This window comes from Leptopilina boulardi, unplaced genomic scaffold (assembly GCF_019393585.1).
Source record: "Leptopilina boulardi isolate dan_hultmark-lab unplaced genomic scaffold, ZJU_Lbou_2.1 LbouV2_123, whole genome shotgun sequence".
Classification (NCBI taxonomy): Eukaryota; Metazoa; Arthropoda; class Insecta; order Hymenoptera; family Figitidae; genus Leptopilina; species Leptopilina boulardi.
The window spans coordinates 4,233,649-4,252,865 of NW_026137667.1; the positions used below are offsets into that span (position 1 = coordinate 4,233,649).

At 26.3% G+C, this 19,217-nt stretch overlaps 4 protein-coding genes across 4 annotated transcripts; 2 read left to right on the forward strand and 2 right to left on the reverse strand.

Annotated features, from left to right (window-relative positions):
- Positions 1-19: 19 nt before the first annotated feature.
- Positions 20-4,767, reverse strand: LOC127291062 (uncharacterized). The gene is made up of 4 exons (XM_051319974.1): positions 4,592-4,767; positions 3,906-4,413; positions 3,089-3,681; positions 20-3,017 (listed from the first exon to the last, which is right to left on the reverse strand). The coding sequence occupies exons 2-4, from the start codon at positions 4,408-4,410 to the stop codon at positions 1,242-1,244; spliced, it is 2,874 nt and encodes a 957-aa protein (XP_051175931.1). The 5' UTR covers positions 4,411-4,413; positions 4,592-4,767; the 3' UTR covers positions 20-1,241.
- A 484-nt stretch (positions 4,768-5,251) lies between these two features.
- Positions 5,252-7,244, forward strand: LOC127289176 (thioredoxin-related transmembrane protein 1-like). Its single transcript, XM_051316977.1, has 5 exons — positions 5,252-5,485; positions 5,894-6,055; positions 6,172-6,346; positions 6,428-6,529; positions 6,608-7,244. Exons 1-5 carry the CDS (start codon positions 5,346-5,348, stop codon positions 6,860-6,862), a joined length of 834 nt encoding a protein of 277 aa, XP_051172934.1. The 5' UTR covers positions 5,252-5,345; the 3' UTR covers positions 6,863-7,244.
- A 1,125-nt stretch (positions 7,245-8,369) lies between these two features.
- Positions 8,370-15,864, forward strand: LOC127290991 (protein BTG3-like). Its single transcript, XM_051319859.1, has 3 exons — positions 8,370-8,489; positions 9,484-10,179; positions 10,433-15,864. Exons 2-3 carry the CDS (start codon positions 9,739-9,741, stop codon positions 10,799-10,801), a joined length of 810 nt encoding a protein of 269 aa, XP_051175816.1. The 5' UTR covers positions 8,370-8,489; positions 9,484-9,738; the 3' UTR covers positions 10,802-15,864.
- A 103-nt stretch (positions 15,865-15,967) lies between these two features.
- Positions 15,968-18,543, reverse strand: LOC127290990 (neurogenic locus notch homolog protein 1). Its single transcript, XM_051319858.1, has 6 exons — positions 18,389-18,543; positions 18,003-18,098; positions 17,671-17,799; positions 17,138-17,556; positions 16,800-17,022; positions 15,968-16,721 (listed from the first exon to the last, which is right to left on the reverse strand). The coding sequence occupies exons 2-6, from the start codon at positions 18,085-18,087 to the stop codon at positions 16,369-16,371; spliced, it is 1,209 nt and encodes a 402-aa protein (XP_051175815.1). The 5' UTR covers positions 18,088-18,098; positions 18,389-18,543; the 3' UTR covers positions 15,968-16,368.
- Between the last annotated feature and the right edge of the window lie 674 nt (positions 18,544-19,217).

The following is a 19,217-nucleotide window of genomic DNA, read 5'->3' on the forward strand; positions in this document are numbered from 1 at the left end:
AAAAAATGTAAACACTTAATTAAATGTGATACATTTTTATTCAATATATTATATGGTGAAACAAAGATATTAATTATAATAAAACGTTGGCTGTACAGTTTTGTAAAAGAATTTCTGAAACGAAGTAACAATTCTTTTGTGACAAGTGCAATAAAAAAATGTTAAATCACTTGATATGAAACTTTGATATACAATATTTTTTGTTTTATACAATATGCATTTGGCTAACCTTTTGCAATTGTATGCACTGGACCACCACATTTGCCATTTTTTCTATTACCTTTAAAACCACGTTTTTTTTCGACAGATAATCACTGACAATATTTCACAATTAGAAATTACACATTTTTTTTTATTTCTTAAAGAGAGTAGAATTATATTATCAGAGAATATATATTATTATATATATACAGTTATATTTTTTTTTTACGAGACAAATGTGAAGTGTCCACTTAAAACAGATGATGATCTACCTTTAAAATATTAAAAATTTATTTATTTAATATAAAATTATTGACAAAAAATATTTATTTTATAAATAGCAATCAAACGAATTGTGCACGGGAGTGTATTATACAGAAGAGTGTAAAATATTGATCTAACAAGTCTTAATGCGTGCACCATTTATAAACTATATTACGAAAATGATTTTTGTACTTTAAAATCGAACTGTGTAAAATTTGATATTTTCTTTTAAATATTAAGAAAAATTAATCTTGAACACATTTTTTATTGGCTATATAGTTTTAAACTGATAAGCCTTCTAGATTTTGATTTTAATTTTTCGCATAATGATCAAGTTAGTCTTTTTTCAATTGTATTTGGGACAAATCACATTTTTCTCAACTCGTCTAAGAGCCAAAAAGAAAATATTTGAATAACAAAAAAATAATAATTTTCAATCAATTGTTAAAAAGGCCCTTCGGATTTATTGTCTCGCGAGGAGTCTGCTTATGAACATTCAATTTGTTTTAACAATCAATAAAATGTTCTTTACAATCAAATTTGAAAATTAAAATTTTAAATTTTAACAACAAAAAATCTGGAACGAAACAAATAAATATAATTTCAAATCTCGTTAATTAATTGATCTTTAAATAAATAAAATTCTAATTAACATATAACTTTAAATCAATTTTTCCCCGACTTTCAATTACTAAATATCCCTCCCATTGATTACCAAATTCTGAGCATTCCTTTCAAATATTAGTTTTTTTTTTGTTTTCTTTCTTTTAAAATCGTTATGGTCGAAAGTAACCATTTCCAGCTGCGCCAAGATGCGCAGGCCAACTCTGACGACGTAAAATATCTTTACATGTGTCACCTGGTAAAATATCCTTAGGACAAGAACATTGAAGTTGCATTCGATAAATTGTCATTTGTCCAAGGGAAATTTTCATATTTTCTCGATCACTAACTTCTTCGAAATATTTGTAATCAACACCACGCTCTGCGAGGCATTCTTTCACTATATCCTCATATGTTGAAAGATCTACATTTCTTGCTTGATTGTTTTGTTTTCCTCGTATACAATTCAAATCCTGTTCAAGAAGAATAATCGGTGTTTCAGTCGCTGGAAGCCAATATGTCGAAAAAATAAGATCAATTGATCGTTTTTGTGTCGATTTTAAAGAAGGTAGTAAAATTCCAGTTGGTGGTTGTCGTTGAATTCCAGAATTTTTAAAATTCACATTTCTTTTCAAATCAATTGTCGATCGTTTGCGAATTCGTTTAGATCGAAAAAGTGTTTTATCATCATTATTTTCAATATTAATTTTCTTCTTTACAGTTTTATATTTTTTTGTTGGAATTTTCTCTTTCACATTTTGAGTATCTCTTCTCTCCAAAATTTTAGTTATTTCCTCAGAATCATCAGTGAAATCAATATCGGGCATATTAAAATAATCAGAATTCTCATCAAGGGAATTTGTTCTGTTCACTGGTTCAAATGAATATTTTGATTGTCCATTAGTGTAATCTAAATTTGGATCGAGTTTATTTTGCACATCATTTGTATCATTATTTATTCTTGCAATTAATTTATCACTGCGTTGTGCACGCATTTCATTTGTCGAGAAACGTTCACTGCCATCGTCATAAAGAACGTCGTAAATTTTTTTCGGTCTCATTTCCTCATCTAAATCTCTTAATTCTTCAGCAATACTCATATCATCTGGTACTTTATCATCAAAACCTATTATTTGCCGCTCTTCATCTTTATAATCTTCAATATCATATTTCTCATCATCTAATTCAAATTTATCACTTAATTGTGAATTTTTACGTATTTTTGGCGAACGTTCCGATACATCGTCATTTTCAATTAAAGGTTCTATCATTTCATCGAGTGGATGAGTTTCAAAATAATTCTCCGCAGCTTGTCGCGGATCAAATGAATTGTTAAATTCCAATTTTTTCCAATCCTCAGACTTATACAATGGAATACCTGGTGGTGCAACATGTTGACTAAAAGCAAATAACGAGGTAATCAATGTCGAATTAAATCGCAATTTACAAAGATCGGCACGTGTTTGTGTATTGTCATTTTGTCCTTTAAAAAATTGATATTTATCCCGCGAGCCTTCATGATTCAAACAATCAGCTGACCAATGTAAAAACCAATCGTTTCCATAACCTTGTACCGATATTGACAATCCTGACATTTGTCCACTCATACTATCCCTCATTGGCTCGTCAATTAATGGTTTTCCTGTTTTTCCACTGATAATTGTCGCCTCTGTATAATAATACACTGGAAATCCAGCACCAATTTGATGTTTCACCATAAAATCAGGAATATTATCGTCATCATAATAACCCGGAATTGGAATACTTATCACTTCCGAATCAGGTATTGTGTAATTCCAAATTTGTTGAAACGATTTTCCATCATATGCAACTATTGTCGAATTAAACATTGCAGCGACAATATCCTCCGTTCCATCTAAATTAATATCAACTAAAATTGGTGCCAAAAGAACACCCTTCCCTGCACTGTGATGTAACTTGCGCAATTTCTAAAAAAAAAATTAAATCTATTAGAAAATAATTAAAAAATTTTTTTATAAAAAAATTCAATTATAATTACCAATTCTCCTTGCATTAATTGAGCTTGACGAATAACATAAAGTCCACCGGATTGTTTTTGACTATTGGTGACAATAACGAAAATATTTTCCCCATCTGGATGAACAAGAACCTGAGGAGCAACGAATAATTCTTCTGTATCGGGTAATTGTACATTGCGAATAATTTTGCCACTCTTTCCCGAGACTATTACAATTTCAGAAACAAGTTTCTCATCCATTTGAAGAATATGCGATGCTATAACATCACCAATTTTATCATTATCAATATCAACAATATATTTTGCATCATAAATATCTGGATTATCAGATGTCAATTGTCCTTTATCGGCTCTTGGTATTTCCCAAATACTAATTCCATCACGACCATTCACGGCATGCAAAATTCCACCACGTCCTGATATAATACAATCTTTTGTTGAATCACCTGTTAAATCGAGATTACAATCAACGGAAAATATTGCATGACTCGTCCAATGGGTCCAAATAATGTCGCCTGATTTTCCATTTAATGCAATAACACCACCAAAACAGGGTTTTTGATCTTTGAAATATAAATTGCAAACATAATCCGGTGAATCCGTTGCGTCCAATCCTAAACAATAAAATTGAATATTAAAATAATAAATAAATTAAAATCAATTTATAAAAAGCCAAAAAAAATAATGCCTATAAATAAAAGAATAAAATAATCACCTCAATAATAGTAAACCAAATATAATAACAAATAAGAAGATGAAATAAAAATCTGCAAAAGAATAATAATTTAATTAAATCATAAAAAAAAAATGCATTCATTATAGAAAATTTTTTAAAAACCTGTGCTAAATCCTGCAATGATATCATCAATATTATCACCATTCACATCATTATTTCTCAATGGTGCTTCTGATGTTAATTTTGGTAATGTTTTCGTCCAAACAATTTTCGAAGACAATGAAGTACATGGAATTGTTGTTGTTTTGTTAATATGATTTTTTGTGCCATGCGATAAAAATTTTCTTATTATTGTTAATGGCATGGGAAATAAATTGACAGTTAATGCACAAAGGAAAATAAGTCCAAGTAAAATTAATAATGCTATTAATCCATAACAAATTGGAACTAATAATGCTCTATAAGGCAAAACAACCTTTTCATGAACATTTCTAAATTTTCGCCGAGGCGCCATTAATGGTCTTTTAACAACACAATCGTCATCTATTTTTAAAATTCCATTCTTTCCATCGCGAATAAAAACTTCATCGTCTATATCGCTTAAATCCTCATCATCAAAACTGTCTCGAACAGCAAGCCGTGGTAATTTATTTTGCAAGTTCGGCATTGTCTGAAAAATGTTAAGCATTATAAAAACAAAAAATTTATCTATTAATAAACAGTAACAAGTAGTTAAAAATAAATAAAATTATTGAAAAAAAGCTATATATGTAAAAAGTGACAGATAAACAATAGAAACGAAAAAAAGAGAATATAAACAATAGAGGTTAGGTGATTTTTTTCCTTACGAAAATAATTATTTATTCCTGATGAGATATGAAAATGAAAATTCACGTTTTATTTTGATCTTCTTTCTGTATAGAAAACAATTATTTTAATTCACTACATTCTATAATCATTTATTTGAATACACGTCGCATATGTACCAAATTTAGCAGTCGATATTAAACTACAGGTACGTAACCAAAATACAACACCTAAAAAAAAAGTGGAAATTTTAACAAAAAAATCTCATACTCTTAAAATTATCAAAACTATTTATAAATAAGATTCAAGAAGTAATAAAAACACATTCTTTTTATGAAATTTATATTTCAAATTTAGCTATTATGAAATAATTATTAAAACTACAGGGTTCTATTAATTCTTTCTATGTTACTGTAAATTCCATGTGTTTTTAAATTTAAACTCTTGGTGGCGCAACAGTTGTGTTTTTTTAAAGGCGGGAAAACAAAAGCAATGATATAAAATATTGTAATAAATTTTAATTATTAATCACATTGAATATAATAAGTTTAAACTATAAAAAATATTACTGACAAAAATAATTTTCTCAAATATTAAAAATAAAATTTATTAAGTGAAAATTATTATCACCTTTATTTGAAAATTTCAAACAAAATGGCGCGCGAATGTGGCGCCATCATTTTCCACGTAAATAAAAAAATATGGCAACCCCGCTTGTGTGTTGACCGGTAGTAAGCGTAAGAAATAAAGTTACCGGCAGTTTTTTAGTTAAATAAAATTTCATTTAAAGCCAAAATGTTTTTGAATATTGCATATTTTTGCTTATTTTTCACTCTTTCAAATGCCAATTTAGTCCGATCAAAAGCATCATCGGTGGAACCATTAAATGAAGATAATTGGGATCGGATGTTGACAGGCGAATGGATGGTGGAATTGTAAGTGTATAAACTCATGCAATAATTATAGTCAACTTTGCAAATTTTATGGTGCAATGCCTCATAAATCTATACCATCTTCCCACTCAAGTTTACGAAAGTATTTCAAAATTATTTCCAATTGAATGGAGAGAAAATTTTCCATTCAAGAAAATATGTTTCTTTTTCACATTTTCTTGCATTATTCGTAAAAATATGTTTTATTCGATTTTTTTCCTCGTGGTCCTAAAATTTAAATATTTTATATTAGGAATTTTTTTCAACTGAATGGTTAATTTAAATATAACCAATTTTTAGATTATTGAATAAGTTACTTTTTAATAAAATTGATTATTTTATAGTATAGAAGTAAATATTTATTATTAGAGAAAAAACTATTAATTTATATTTGTTACAAACAATTTGTAGTTATGCACCTTGGTGTCCTGCGTGTCAGTCTCTTGAACCAGTTTGGGAAATTTTGGCGTCACGAAAAAAGGATCTTAACATAAATGTGGGTAAAGTTGATGTTACTGATGCTCCAGGACTCAGTGGACGATTTATGGTAACTGCTCTACCGACAATTTATCAGTAAGTATATAACTTATTTAATTACAATTTATCAGTTTGTTTTTAAATTGAATTACAATTTTTTATTTTTTATTTACAATTGACAGTTTTCTTTATTTTTAAATTTAAATTTTCAGCGTTAAGGATGGAGTATTTCGTCAATATAAGAGTCCTAGAGATAGGGATTCGCTAATAGAATTTGTAGCTAAAAAAACTTGGAAGAAAATAGAACCAATTTCAAGTTGGAAGAGTCCAACTTCCATTCAAATGTCGATTATTAGTCAATTTTTCCGAATGTCTCAAGTTTTGAGAGTAAGTGAAAATGATTTCATATTTAATAATTAATTGAGTTATTTTAGAATTTTAGTAAAAAAATATTTTTTAATTTTTTAGGGAATTCACAATAAATTGATGGAAGATTTTGGAATGCCAACATGGGGAACTTATTTAATTTTCGCAATCGCTACAATTGTTTTGGGCGCTATTATTGGTCTCGTAAGTATTTTTTTTCTGTCAATTTTACTAAACACTAAATAACGAAAAAGAGGTTTAATTTTCTTGATTTTATTACAGATAATTGTTTGTCTTATTGACTTCTTTTATCCACCGAAAGATGTACAAACACAATCTAAAAAGAAAACAAAGGATGGTTCTGGTGACAGTACACAAGGAAAGACAACGGGCGATGAAGAATTGGTGGAAAATGTTAAAGACGATCTTGTTGATGAAGAGGGCAGTGAATCTGAAAAATCCGAGGAAGACAAAGAAACAAAAACAAATACAAGTAGTCCCAATGTTCGCAAACGTAAACCAAGAAAGGCTGATTAAGGTTTTGATATAGGCTATAAAATTTGAATTGCTCTGATAGATTTTTTCTCTATTCAATTTCATCTCTTTCTTTCTCACACACACACATAAATACACGGTGATAAATTCACGTTTGACATTTTGAACAGAGGAATTTTAAAGCACAAACAAATTTTAAAGATATCAGAGCATTTCTTCCGTTTATTTTTTTAATAACGTTCAACAATTGTTGCTCGAAACTTCATCTATATTCTTTGTCCAATTGAAAAGACTGGATAGCATTAACCTTTTTTTTTTTATATTAGATCAATTTTTAAGATTTCAGGTTTTTTAATTGTTTCTTCCTTTTTTTTCTACAGTATAAAAAATTCATTTTTTTTAAATATATAAATGTAGTGCCTTAGGAATTTTTTTTTCTTCATTTTCTGAATTTATTTCTGAAGTAAAGTTTTTTTTTAAATTACAGATATAAATATTATTTTTTAAAAAACAACTTTACAGGAATTTTCAAAATTAAAGAAAACTACACGTTTTTTTTCACAAATTGAGATTTTAAGATAAGATGATGTTAATGATACGGGATTTCCCTTAAATGATAAATAGTGATGGACGTTTAAAATTTTGATAAACTCATAACAATTTATTAAAAAAAAAAAAAAAGGGAAAGGATTTAAAAAAAAAAATGTTTAAAATATGACGTCTTTTATGGAGAAATAATTACTAATTTCATTTTAATACAATTTTTATAATATAACTCGATAATATTAAAGAGTGTTTGTGTAAATAAACTTTTGTACGCTCTCGTACAATATCATTTGAATAACAAAAAAAATTTCATAATTTTAAAAATTTTACCACTCGAATATTAATTTTTTTTTTATCAAGCGTGTGTCTGTTTATTATTAATTAAGTCTTCCGCATTTCTATCGCACAATTAATTAAGCTTGAATGTCTCAAAAAAAAAAAAAAAAATTGTGATTGGCTCAGTTAAAAATTTTCCGACAAAACAAATTTTTATCTCAGGGATTTTGCATACAAGTTTATATATAAAATATTACAATTATTTTAATAAAAAGTTGTGAAATAAAAATTCAACAATATTTTTACTTTAGCGAACATAAATAATGAAAAAAAATAGGTATGAAAAATATGTAAGGCAAGTAAATCATAATTTAAATTAATACTGAGTTAATCACATGTTTATTTTGTTAATCGACGATCACGTTCCTTCTGTGACATTCCTATTTTTCAATTTACTTATTTATTTTAGCAATCTAATTATACTTACAGAATGTAATTTAACATTTTGTGCAGAGTGATAATAAATTCAAACTTCTTAATATTAAAAGTCTTTTTTTATTACATTATATTAATTTTTTATAATTACATATCTTTTTTATATAAGAAAATTGAAATTCAAAAAAGAGATTGTGAACGTGACTTAAAGCCATCTGGTGAGTATTATTCATAGTTAGAATTAATTTTCGAGTTTCTTATCTATTTATAAATAAATTTATGCTTTCAGAAGAGCCATCAAGAGCCATTGCGACGTCACAAGGGGTCACGTGTTAGTCTTTTATATACGTACAATTTATTTTACAAAAAACGGAGTAGAAGTTATTTTCATTCGCAAGATTCGTCATTAAACGTAAGAAAAATTCATTTAGTCTAAATATATGAATGTTAATCTTTGATTTCATCAGAAATTCAATTGTAAATTTTCATCTTTTCATGTATATTTTCATAAAGAAAAAAAATTGAGGTTGCGATATTTCAAGAATGAGCTGGCAGTTTTTTTTTTTTTTTTTTCTTTTTTTCTTTTAAAGAATTTGGCATGAAAATAACCCAGCAATATTTGCTTTATCGTTTAATATCGTTCAATTTATCCTCAATTGTGTTGATAATTTGTAAATTGTTCTCGTATTTTGTTTCGTTTTGCTCTAGATTTTCCTAATATAACACACATCATAACCTCATTTGTGAATGAAACAACATATTGTTATCGTAAAACATTCATAAATAGCATTTTGAACTTTCATTAGTTAGTTTTGAATAATTTAATAGTGCACTCGTCGCAGTAAAGTGCTGTCTTGCTTTAGTGATTATTGCTTTTAGAAAAATATTAAACAAATCTGTATGGAAAGTCAAGTAAACAGATTACAATATGTGTCGTTCATTTACAAATATTTCATCATTCCAATATAGTACGCATTAAGATACATTTTAAACATGAGTAATTCTTTTAAAAACAAATTTGTATATATTTTCATTAGAATTTAAAAAAAAAAAAAAATTACACATTGTGCGTAATTTCCAGATAATTATCTAAAAAGTATCTTAAAAGAATTTTATTTTTAATTTCGTTATTAGTCTAGTTGAGAATTTAAAGCATTTCTCCAAATTAATTAATAGTTAATATCTACAATTGAAAAATTGTAAAAAAATTATTTACGAACTTTGTACTATAAATTCGCTTACTCTTTCAAAATTTTCCATTGAACTCAAGTTGTAAACAAATATATATTTAAAAATTATGGTAATTAAACAAATAGGACTTATTTTTAAAATAAATTCTGATTAAAATTTTATTTTGATTTAATAATTATGAATTGCAAACAATTTATTAATATATTTATTTACAGATTGGAAACGAAACTATAACGACTGTTATTAATAATTTAGATAAACGAAAAAAAGAATTACGATTGAAAATAACTTTTTATCAGTTTTACGTCTTTCAAATAATTGTCCTGAGGCTGCTAAAGTGCAGAAGGGCTCTATGTGCTCCAAATCGGCGATTTTCAACGATATCCTAGTTTTCAAGAACGTCATAATTGAATACTCTGAAAAGAGTAAATTAGAAAAAAATAAATTTCGAAAATTATTTAAACGTCAATATGCGCAACGAGATCACAGCCGCAGTTCTGTTCTTAGTGCAGCTGATAGAAAAAAACGAAAAATTTAGTCCTGATCAATTGGAATGTTTTAGGCGTCATTTGGTTGAATTATTGACGGAACGTTTTAAAAATCATTGGTTCCCCGATAAACCATTTAAGGGCCAAGGATATCGTTGTATACGTGTTAATGGTAATAATCGTAGAGATGAAACTTTAGAGAGTGCTGCAACCGCTGCTGGTGTTAAATATGAAGATCTTACATTACCAATAGAATTAACATTATGGGTTGATCCAAATGAAGTATGCTGTCGTTTTGGTGAGAGTAAAGGTTCATTTTGTACACTCGCTTCCTTCGATGAGAAAGAAAACACCGTTCCCATTATTAAATCGAATAAAAAATCCGAGGAAAAGGAAGAAAAAGATAACGATTCAGGCGTTCAGGTTCGTTTATTTCTCAAATTTCATTTCTTTCACATTAAAATAAGACTTTTTTTTAATTATCCAAAAAAATTTTTTTGTATTAATTTTTAATTTCATTTTCAGCAATTGTTTGAATTTTTATCGTAAAACAAATATTTTTTCGAATTTTTTTTTTAATATTTTCTTTAGTGTGTTTGTGGTTTTTTTCTTACTTCGTGAATATGCACGTGTTTGTGGTTTTTGTGAAGTAACATTTTTTTTTACGACTTTCTAGAAACGTCCCTTGACTCCAACTTCGGAACAACAAACAAAATCAAAACCTCTAAGTTCAACAAACCAAAATCAACAGCACTCCAACAACAACAACAACAACGGCGGTGGTGGTGGTTCAGGTAGGAAACGCAATTTAAACAGCCCAAGGTTACATTTAAATCGAAATCGTTCATGGTTCAATCATTCTTTTAATATGGGTTACGGTCCACATCCAATGAATCAATGGTATAATATTATGCCCCCACATTTTTTGGGTGGCCCATCACCGCCACCTTTTATGGGCCATCGAGGAAATAAATGGGGCCCCTCTTATCCCACTGGACCCGCTAGATTTCATCATTGGTCACCAAAAGCAACCCTTAAAGTTTAAAAGAACAATGCCGACCCACTAAAAATGAAATCTGTTCCTAATAACAAAAAAATTCGCACATCGCTCGTTCTAAATCAAATCAATTCAATTGATTAATAAAAAAATTAATTAATCAAAAAAAAAAGAAATTACGTCAAGAGAACGAAAAAACTTTTTGACAAATTTTTCCTCTAGTTTTAATGGTTAAACGATTCACTATTTAATATATTAGAAACAATTTTCTTATTAGCTGTCAAAAAATAAATCAACAGATTTAAAATATTCATAAACCTTGAAATTAGATGTTTCTAAAATATAAAAAAAAAAATAAAGAAACATATATATGCTAAAAAAAACAGAAACATTTAACATTAGGTCCAGATTTCTCTACTTTTATATATATAAAAATAAAACAATAACGATTAATTGATTAATTATATCTCTGCAAAGAGAATTCTTCTGATCTTAATATTTAATGATGAATTTACTATATGTATTATTGTATGTTACATATAGTGTTGCATGAAATAGAAATTTATTTAACTGTATACAAAGAATGCAAATTGTATAGAAGCATTTGCATTTTATAATGTAGAGTTTATTATATTGTTATATACGTATATATTTGAAGAGAATTAATAATGTTTTATTTACACAATATGTTGAATATCAATTTTTTTGCGAATTTCGTTGTTTTTTTTTCGTTTTTTTTTTGCAATAAATTAGAGTTTTAGACATTTTTTCAAAATAAATATTTTATTTTTCTAATTCAAAAATTTTTTTCCTATGTACGACTATATGAACTGTTATATGTAATATTTAAATTGAATTTTTATTCTCGTACAATATTTGACATTTAATTACAATGGAATCAATATAAAATAATTCCAAATAAAATTTAAATCTCTAGATATTTATTTTCAGTAAAATTTAAATTTGAATATCTTTTTAGATTTTCAAATTAATGAAATTTAAATCTGTTGAATTTTATAATATAAATATACGTTAAAAAAAATTCTTGTTAGGGGTATTCTTTTTTTTCTATTTTACTGTGTAATATTTTTCATGCCCACTTTTAGGAGTTTATAAGCTCTCTGTTTGCTAATCGATGTATTGTTCTTTATTATTATTATTATTATTATTATTAATTATTAATTTTTAAATGTTTAACCAAAAGTACTAATCGCTTGTTAGACATGTTATGCATCTCCTGCAATAATATGCAAGAACATTGCTGACTCGTAATAGCTTTGTATTAAGTTCTTAATCGACTGATTAATCTTAGTGATTACGTGATCCTTTGCCAGATTGTTAGTTTTCTCTTTTTTTTTTTTTTTTTTTTTTTAATTACTAATCAGAATATATAAATAAATATTTGAGTGCAACGCAAATTTTTGTAAAGAAATACATTTTTTTTTTCAACGATATATTTGTTCTTGGCGTTATGCACTTTCCACGCTTTAAAATAAAGAATTGAAGGATCAAAATATTTGTATATAACACTCTTGTATTGTAAATATTCACAAAATACAATTCATTAATATTGACGAAGCGAATTTAACTTTTCATCGTATCAGTCGATAAGTTTCACATTTATTTTTTTATTTTTTTTTTTTTTTGTTTCCTTTCTCGTATCCGCTAAATATTTAACGTTATAGACTATATATATTTAATCAGACGTGTAATTTCTAGATATGTAAAATCAAATAATCTGGGCCATGATAATTCCTTGAATTTATAGAATACGATATATCGCTTTCACATTTAATAAATCAATTTTTTGGTAAAAGAATTTTTAAAAATAATTTTAATCCGACTTTTTCGAGACGATGTGATAGTGGTACTCATTTTGAAATGGTTTGAATTTATTTAAATGTCGCACAATAAGCATTTCTGTCTTTTATATATGAGATTTGTAGATTTTTTTTTTTTTTTTTGCGAAAGATCTTCGATCACTTTGTCAACTATTTTTTTTTTTTCGTTTTTCTGTTTGTGAGAAGATTTTATTAATTCTTGTACTTTTTGATTATAATCCTCTTATTTTTATCAGTTGCTCATTAATGTTTTTTCTCATTCTTTTATTATAACTTTTTTTTTTCTAAACGTCTTAAGTCTCGGAAATAAAAATTGGGAACGTAGATTTTTCCTGTACCTCTGCATTTAAATTTTTGCCACTAATTTCAAACGTAGGTCCTTCACTTGTAGCAGCTTCTTGTTAATCCTATTTTTGATATCTTCTTTATAAAAAGTCTATCAATAGGCAAAAAAAATTGTATCTTCTTTTTTATTTTTCTCCCTTGAGACTTGATAATTGCTATTAGAGTATGAAGACAACGACGAACGCTTCTATGCCTTTTTTCTTTTTAATTAATGATTCTGAATCATTATCACCTTGATTCAAGTATTCATTATTATTTACAATATTTCTGGGTTTCTTCAAATCTTGATGTCCTTCATATAAATAATTATTCTTCTTTTTCTTTTTTACACTATTTTTGGAAAATGAAAAAAATTGTGATTTATTAATTTTTTTTTTCATTTCAATTTAATTATGAATAAAATAATAAGTATCTGCTAAATATTTAACGTTATAGAGTATATATTTAATCAGACGTGTAATTTCTAGATGTAAAGTCAAATAAATCTGGGCCATGATAATTCTTTAAATTTATAGAATACGATATATCGCTTTCATATTTAATAAATCAAATTTTTGTAATAGAATTTTTAAAAATAATTTTAATCCGACTTTTTCGAGACGATGTGGACAATGAGAAAGAATTTTTTTCTTGTCAAACATCGAGGCCCAATTGCGTTCATTTTTCAATAATAAACATATACGTAAAATTGTTAAGTACATTTTGAAATTATATATATATAAATATATATTATCAAGTGTTCATTATCTGTATAATATTATATAACAATATTGATTCAAGTCTATTTAATAGAAAAAAACTCGAATAGTTGTTACACATTTACTCGTGTCTTTACATATTATTCTAGCTTCTATTTACTTTCAACTATTTATTTTGCATTATTGTTTTTTAGTATCCAATTTTACGTCTCTTAAGAAAAAATTTTTTTTTTTTAATTTAGTGATAACATTTTAGGGATCCCATACTTTTTTCATTTTTAAATTCATGTCAAAATAAAGATTATCTAAAATAATATTAATAACAAAAAAAAACAAATTCTTCAAGAAAAAAAAAGAAAATAATTATTATCGTAATTTATAAAGATATTTAATAGGTGAATGTTGGACCAAAACAATTTTTGGCAAGTCTTATGAATAAATTTTTTATTCTGTCTTTTTAAATCATATATGTAAAAAAAAATGGTAAAAAAACCAAAAAAAAAAAAAAAATTCAAAGACAGTCGAAAGGGCCAATGTTCAATATTTTGCGTTTTAAGCGAGCGATGAAGTACTTACAAATATATAGAATTAATAAATCGAACTTAACGGATTGCTCAATAATAGATGATTGGTATATATTGATTATTATTGTACTCGTATAGGACGCTCCCGTTATTTCAGTATTGATTATTGACACGTAAAAAAAAAAGAAACTACTGTACTTTAAATATTTCACTCCGATATAATTGCGACAAGTGGGAGCACTTTTTAATTTAAAAAAGCGACTGGTTAAAATACCGTAAAAAAAAAACCAAAGTCTTGAGTCTGTTTGTGAAATTAAAAGTCCAAGTGTGTTCATATTGTCAGGATGCATGAGATCCCTAGTTTTTAGTAAATTGTAAATCAAATTTAGGTTTTTAATTTTGTAAAATGATGGAAAAATTTATTTTCATGGATTTTTTTTAGTCTTTTTTTTTTTACTTATATATTGTGTACATAATTCTTTCAGGAGTTTGAATTGAATTGATTTTTTTTTTATAATCAAATTAAATAGATGATACCAAATTGATATGTTGTAAAATGTATTGTTTTTAAAACGTATTTTTTTTCTTTTTTTTTTTTTTGTAAATTTTTGCTAGATTTATGGCGAAGCGACAAGTAAATGGCGTATTCTGTCGATTATGTGAAAAATTTCTTACCGAGCAAATTGTATTTGCTGGATTTTTAAGTCCATTGTTTTATTTATATGCGAAATATATATATTTACACTGAAGAACAATTTTTCATGATGAAATTATAATTTTGTTAATTTAATTTAAGAATTATATTGTAATTGTAAAAGAAAGTGCTCTATTGTGAATAATAATTTTTTTTAAATCAAGAATTCATTCAAATTCTTAGATTTTTATTTTAATTCATTTATAAAATTGACAATTTTTTGTTATCAGTGTAGATATAATAATGAAATTATTAATTAAGGATAATTGTATCGACAAACTCCTGCATAATTTTTTTAACCATTGTCTCGATATTTAGGCGGATTAATTGCATTTTTAACGAGAACTGAGCTTATTTAATATAAAACTGACAATTATATTACGTATGTTAATATAAATGTTCTTTGCTAGGCCTGTAAAATATGTAAAATATAAATTTTGAATTTCGCCAATTTCAAAATCGAGATATAGGTGGCATCGAATTAGTTTATTTGTAAATTGTGAATTGTTTTTTTTAATTTTTTGCTCACGACTAATGTTAAGTCTAACAAGAGCAATTTTCTTCTTCTTTTTTGTTTGTTTTTGTTTAAGAAATAACAAATTATTATATAAACTGGTGTTTAATGGAAATTGGGTCATTTTGTGTATGACACTTTTTTTTTTGTTACCTTCTTAAAAAAATATATATTATGTACTTTTATGTTGATGTATAGCAAGCAAGGGTAGCAACTTTATAGAGATTTTAACATCGTTATTGTAATAATTATTATTTATAGTATAATTAATAAAATGAAAATGGATTATTAGATTATTTTTTTTTTTTTTGATTGTGGGATTGTGAATTGTTGCGAAAAGATGACAAAGCATACCTAGACTCGATTTCACAGATATTAAACATTGTTATTATTGTTGCATTAAAGCTAATAACATTTTACAATTAATTATATGTCACTATTATAAACACAGGTATAATGAAAATATCAAATCAATAAATTGTTTTGCAAATTGAATATTATTTTTACTTACTCTTTTTTTTCCTGCTTTTTGAATTAAATTGAAGAGCAGAAAAATGTTTAAGGTAAGTTAAATTAGTTAATATTAAAATAAGTTAAATATGTTTATAAGGATTTTTATTCTATAAAGTAATTAATTATTTACTTTGTACAAATCTAGTGGTTTGATGGTGATATAAATAAATTTAAAATGTAAATATTTCAGAGTACATCCGCAGATTTTTCACACTTTCACACAATAAAAAATTTATTTTTAATTTAACACAGTCTAGCATTATGTCATTTTATAGAATATATAAATAATGACAAGATATTGTGTAACATAACAGGTAATATGAATTTATATTTTATAAATAAGTTAGGAGCTATAACATCGAAGATAATTCTAAATAAAAAAAAACAACTATTAGTTTAAAATCAAAGTTAAATTTTGTATAATTTTGTAAAAGAAGTTAATTTAATAATTTTTTTTTTTTGCAGGAAATATCAATAGGAATATATTTATCCTAATCTATAATTTCTTGATCGAGTGCCAACAATTGGATTACATGTTACTACAGCATCACCTCGAGTTCCATCAGGACAAGTACAAACGGCAATATGATTTCTTGGTTCGCAAATAGCTGAAGTTGCACATTCATGACCTCGGCAAGGATTTTGACAGGAATAATCGATACAAGCTCTATTATTTGGACATTCATTATCCGTGAAACATTCACCTCGTTGACAACTGGATAGAGCATTGCCAATATATCCTTGAGGACAAGTACATACTGGTCTCTCTTTTCCTGTATTATCGTGTCCAGGAGTACATTTTGCATTCACACCACAAGGATTTGGTTCACAAAGATCCTCTGTTAAAAAAGGTAAATATTTTTATTATTTAAAAAATTATTATTAAGATTTAAAAAAAAAATAAATTATTATATTACCTGGTGTAAAAGGTCTACAGGATGTAAATGGATCGCCAGTCATATCCTTGGGACAACTGCAAACTGGGGTTGTACCACGTAATTCGCAATTGGCATTAACACCACAAGCACCCTCACAAGGATTTACACATTTTGAGTAATAGCAAACTGGTTTACCTCTGGAACAATCTGAATCATATGTGCATTCTGCTCGACATGAGATATAAGGATTTCCTTGCCAATTCTGAAACAAAAAACAGTAACATTTTTCTATCTATAAAAAATATAATTTTATTTATATTTAATTTGCATACAATATTATCCTTTTTTGCTTTATATAATTGAGAAAATTGACTTACAGGTGGACAGGTGCATTTGGCTTGATGATTGATGACTTCACAATTTGCATTATCGCCGCACTTGCATGGATTTTCGCAACGAAAAGAAGTTGAACATGCTTTATTTTGAGGACATTCATTATCATTTTCGCATTCATGTCGACAACCACTCAATGGCTGACCAATATAACCGGGTAAACAGGAACATGTTGGTACCGTATTGATAACTTCACATTTTGTATTTACACCACATGGTGATTTTTTACATGGATCTTCAAGTTCACAACGCGTGAAAGGATCACCTGTATATCCTTGTGGACAATAACAAACAGGTACGTGATTAATTGTTTTGCATAATGCATTTGATGCACAAGTACCGGCACAAGCATCAACACATCGATTGTTAATGCAAGCTGTATTTGATGAACAATCTTCATTCACTGTGAAAAAAAAAATTTACATTAAAATTCAAAAAATTTCCTTTCAAAGAAAAGAAATATTAATTAGAAAAAAAAATGGTTTTTAAAAATTAGAAAAAAGAAAATTTTATATACCTAAACATTCGACTTTTGTACATCGTACCAATGGGTCTCCCATGTGTAAATTAATACAAGAACATACGGCTCGTCCTTCGCTTAATGTGCACTTTGCATTATAACCACATTTATGAGCATCGCATCCACCTACATAAATTTTATAATTATCATGTTATTAATTTTCAAGATCTCTCTGATAAACAAAAACACTTTAGCAAAATTTTAAAATATTTAAATTTAATCAATTTTTATTTTAAAAAGAAAATTTTTCCTTTCCACATATTAAATTACTATTAATTATTTAAAAATTATTTACAATATACAATATCTTTTAATTTAAATTCACTCACCTGTTAGAGTTATTCCAAAACCATTTTCAATTAAACTACAAAATAACACTGCTAACAGCAGAACTGTTGTCTGCTTAATTTTCATCTTTTTAAATTCTGCAATTCACACATAAACACATTTTATTAATTTTGATATTAAAACTTAAATCATAATTTGACTATTTAAAGAATTTAATTTTTTGTTAATTAATATATTTTTAAATATAAATTAATTTAAAAATTTAATTTTTAAAAACTAATTTAATTCAAATACATTTTTTAAACATTATTTTTTAAATTAAATCAAATTTTTAAAAATTGAAATAAGATATTTTTATCCAATTAATGATTAATAATCGTAGTGAAAGTAATTGTTTATTATTTAAAAATTTTTAATTTTCTTATACCTTCTTTTTTTTAACGAAGATGTAAATAGTGTCGAGGGACAAAATAAACTGATCAGTTTGCAAAGCGAACTGAGATGATGATGAAAGCAAAATCAAACGCGGAGAGCAGTAAAATCCCACCTTTTTTCTTTATAAAGCCTTCGATTCCCTACTTTGGAAATAACCCACGCACAACCTTGATTAATCAGTCAGGAAATTGTAGAATTCGCCTACTTTGATTAAATCGATTGGGTGAATATCGATTTTGATCCCACTTGTTCATGATCATTTCTAATTTTTTTTACTCCAAGAATTCTTCGCGCTGACACAAGGTGAGATAGACAAGTAGGGAGTTTTTGTTGCAAGGTCAAGTGTAAGGTTCTTTTTCTTCATCAAGCAAGGTTCAATCTTGATTTTTTTTTTTTATTTCTAAATCATATTTTGTTTATTATTTCCATTCTTTATACATTTCATCAAAAATATTTCGATATTCACTTGAAATAAATTCTAAATTTTTGTAATTTTTCATTAATCTTCTTTTATAGTAAAAAGGAAGTCTAAAAAAAATTAAATTTATTATTTAAAAGATTATCGATAGACCTTTCCATTTTTTATCGTTAATTATTTCGATGATAATTTTAATTAATTCGAATTTTTATTACCAAGATTAATTATCATATACAGTGAAATAAACAATTTTTATTTTTATCTTCAATTATAGATTCAAATTTTAAATAAAATTTCATTTGCGAATAGGTTCTCCGATTTTTCTTCTTTTATAATATAGAATAATTTATAATTTCATAAACGAAATATTTGAATATTCAAATAGTCAGTGCTGTCCACCTTG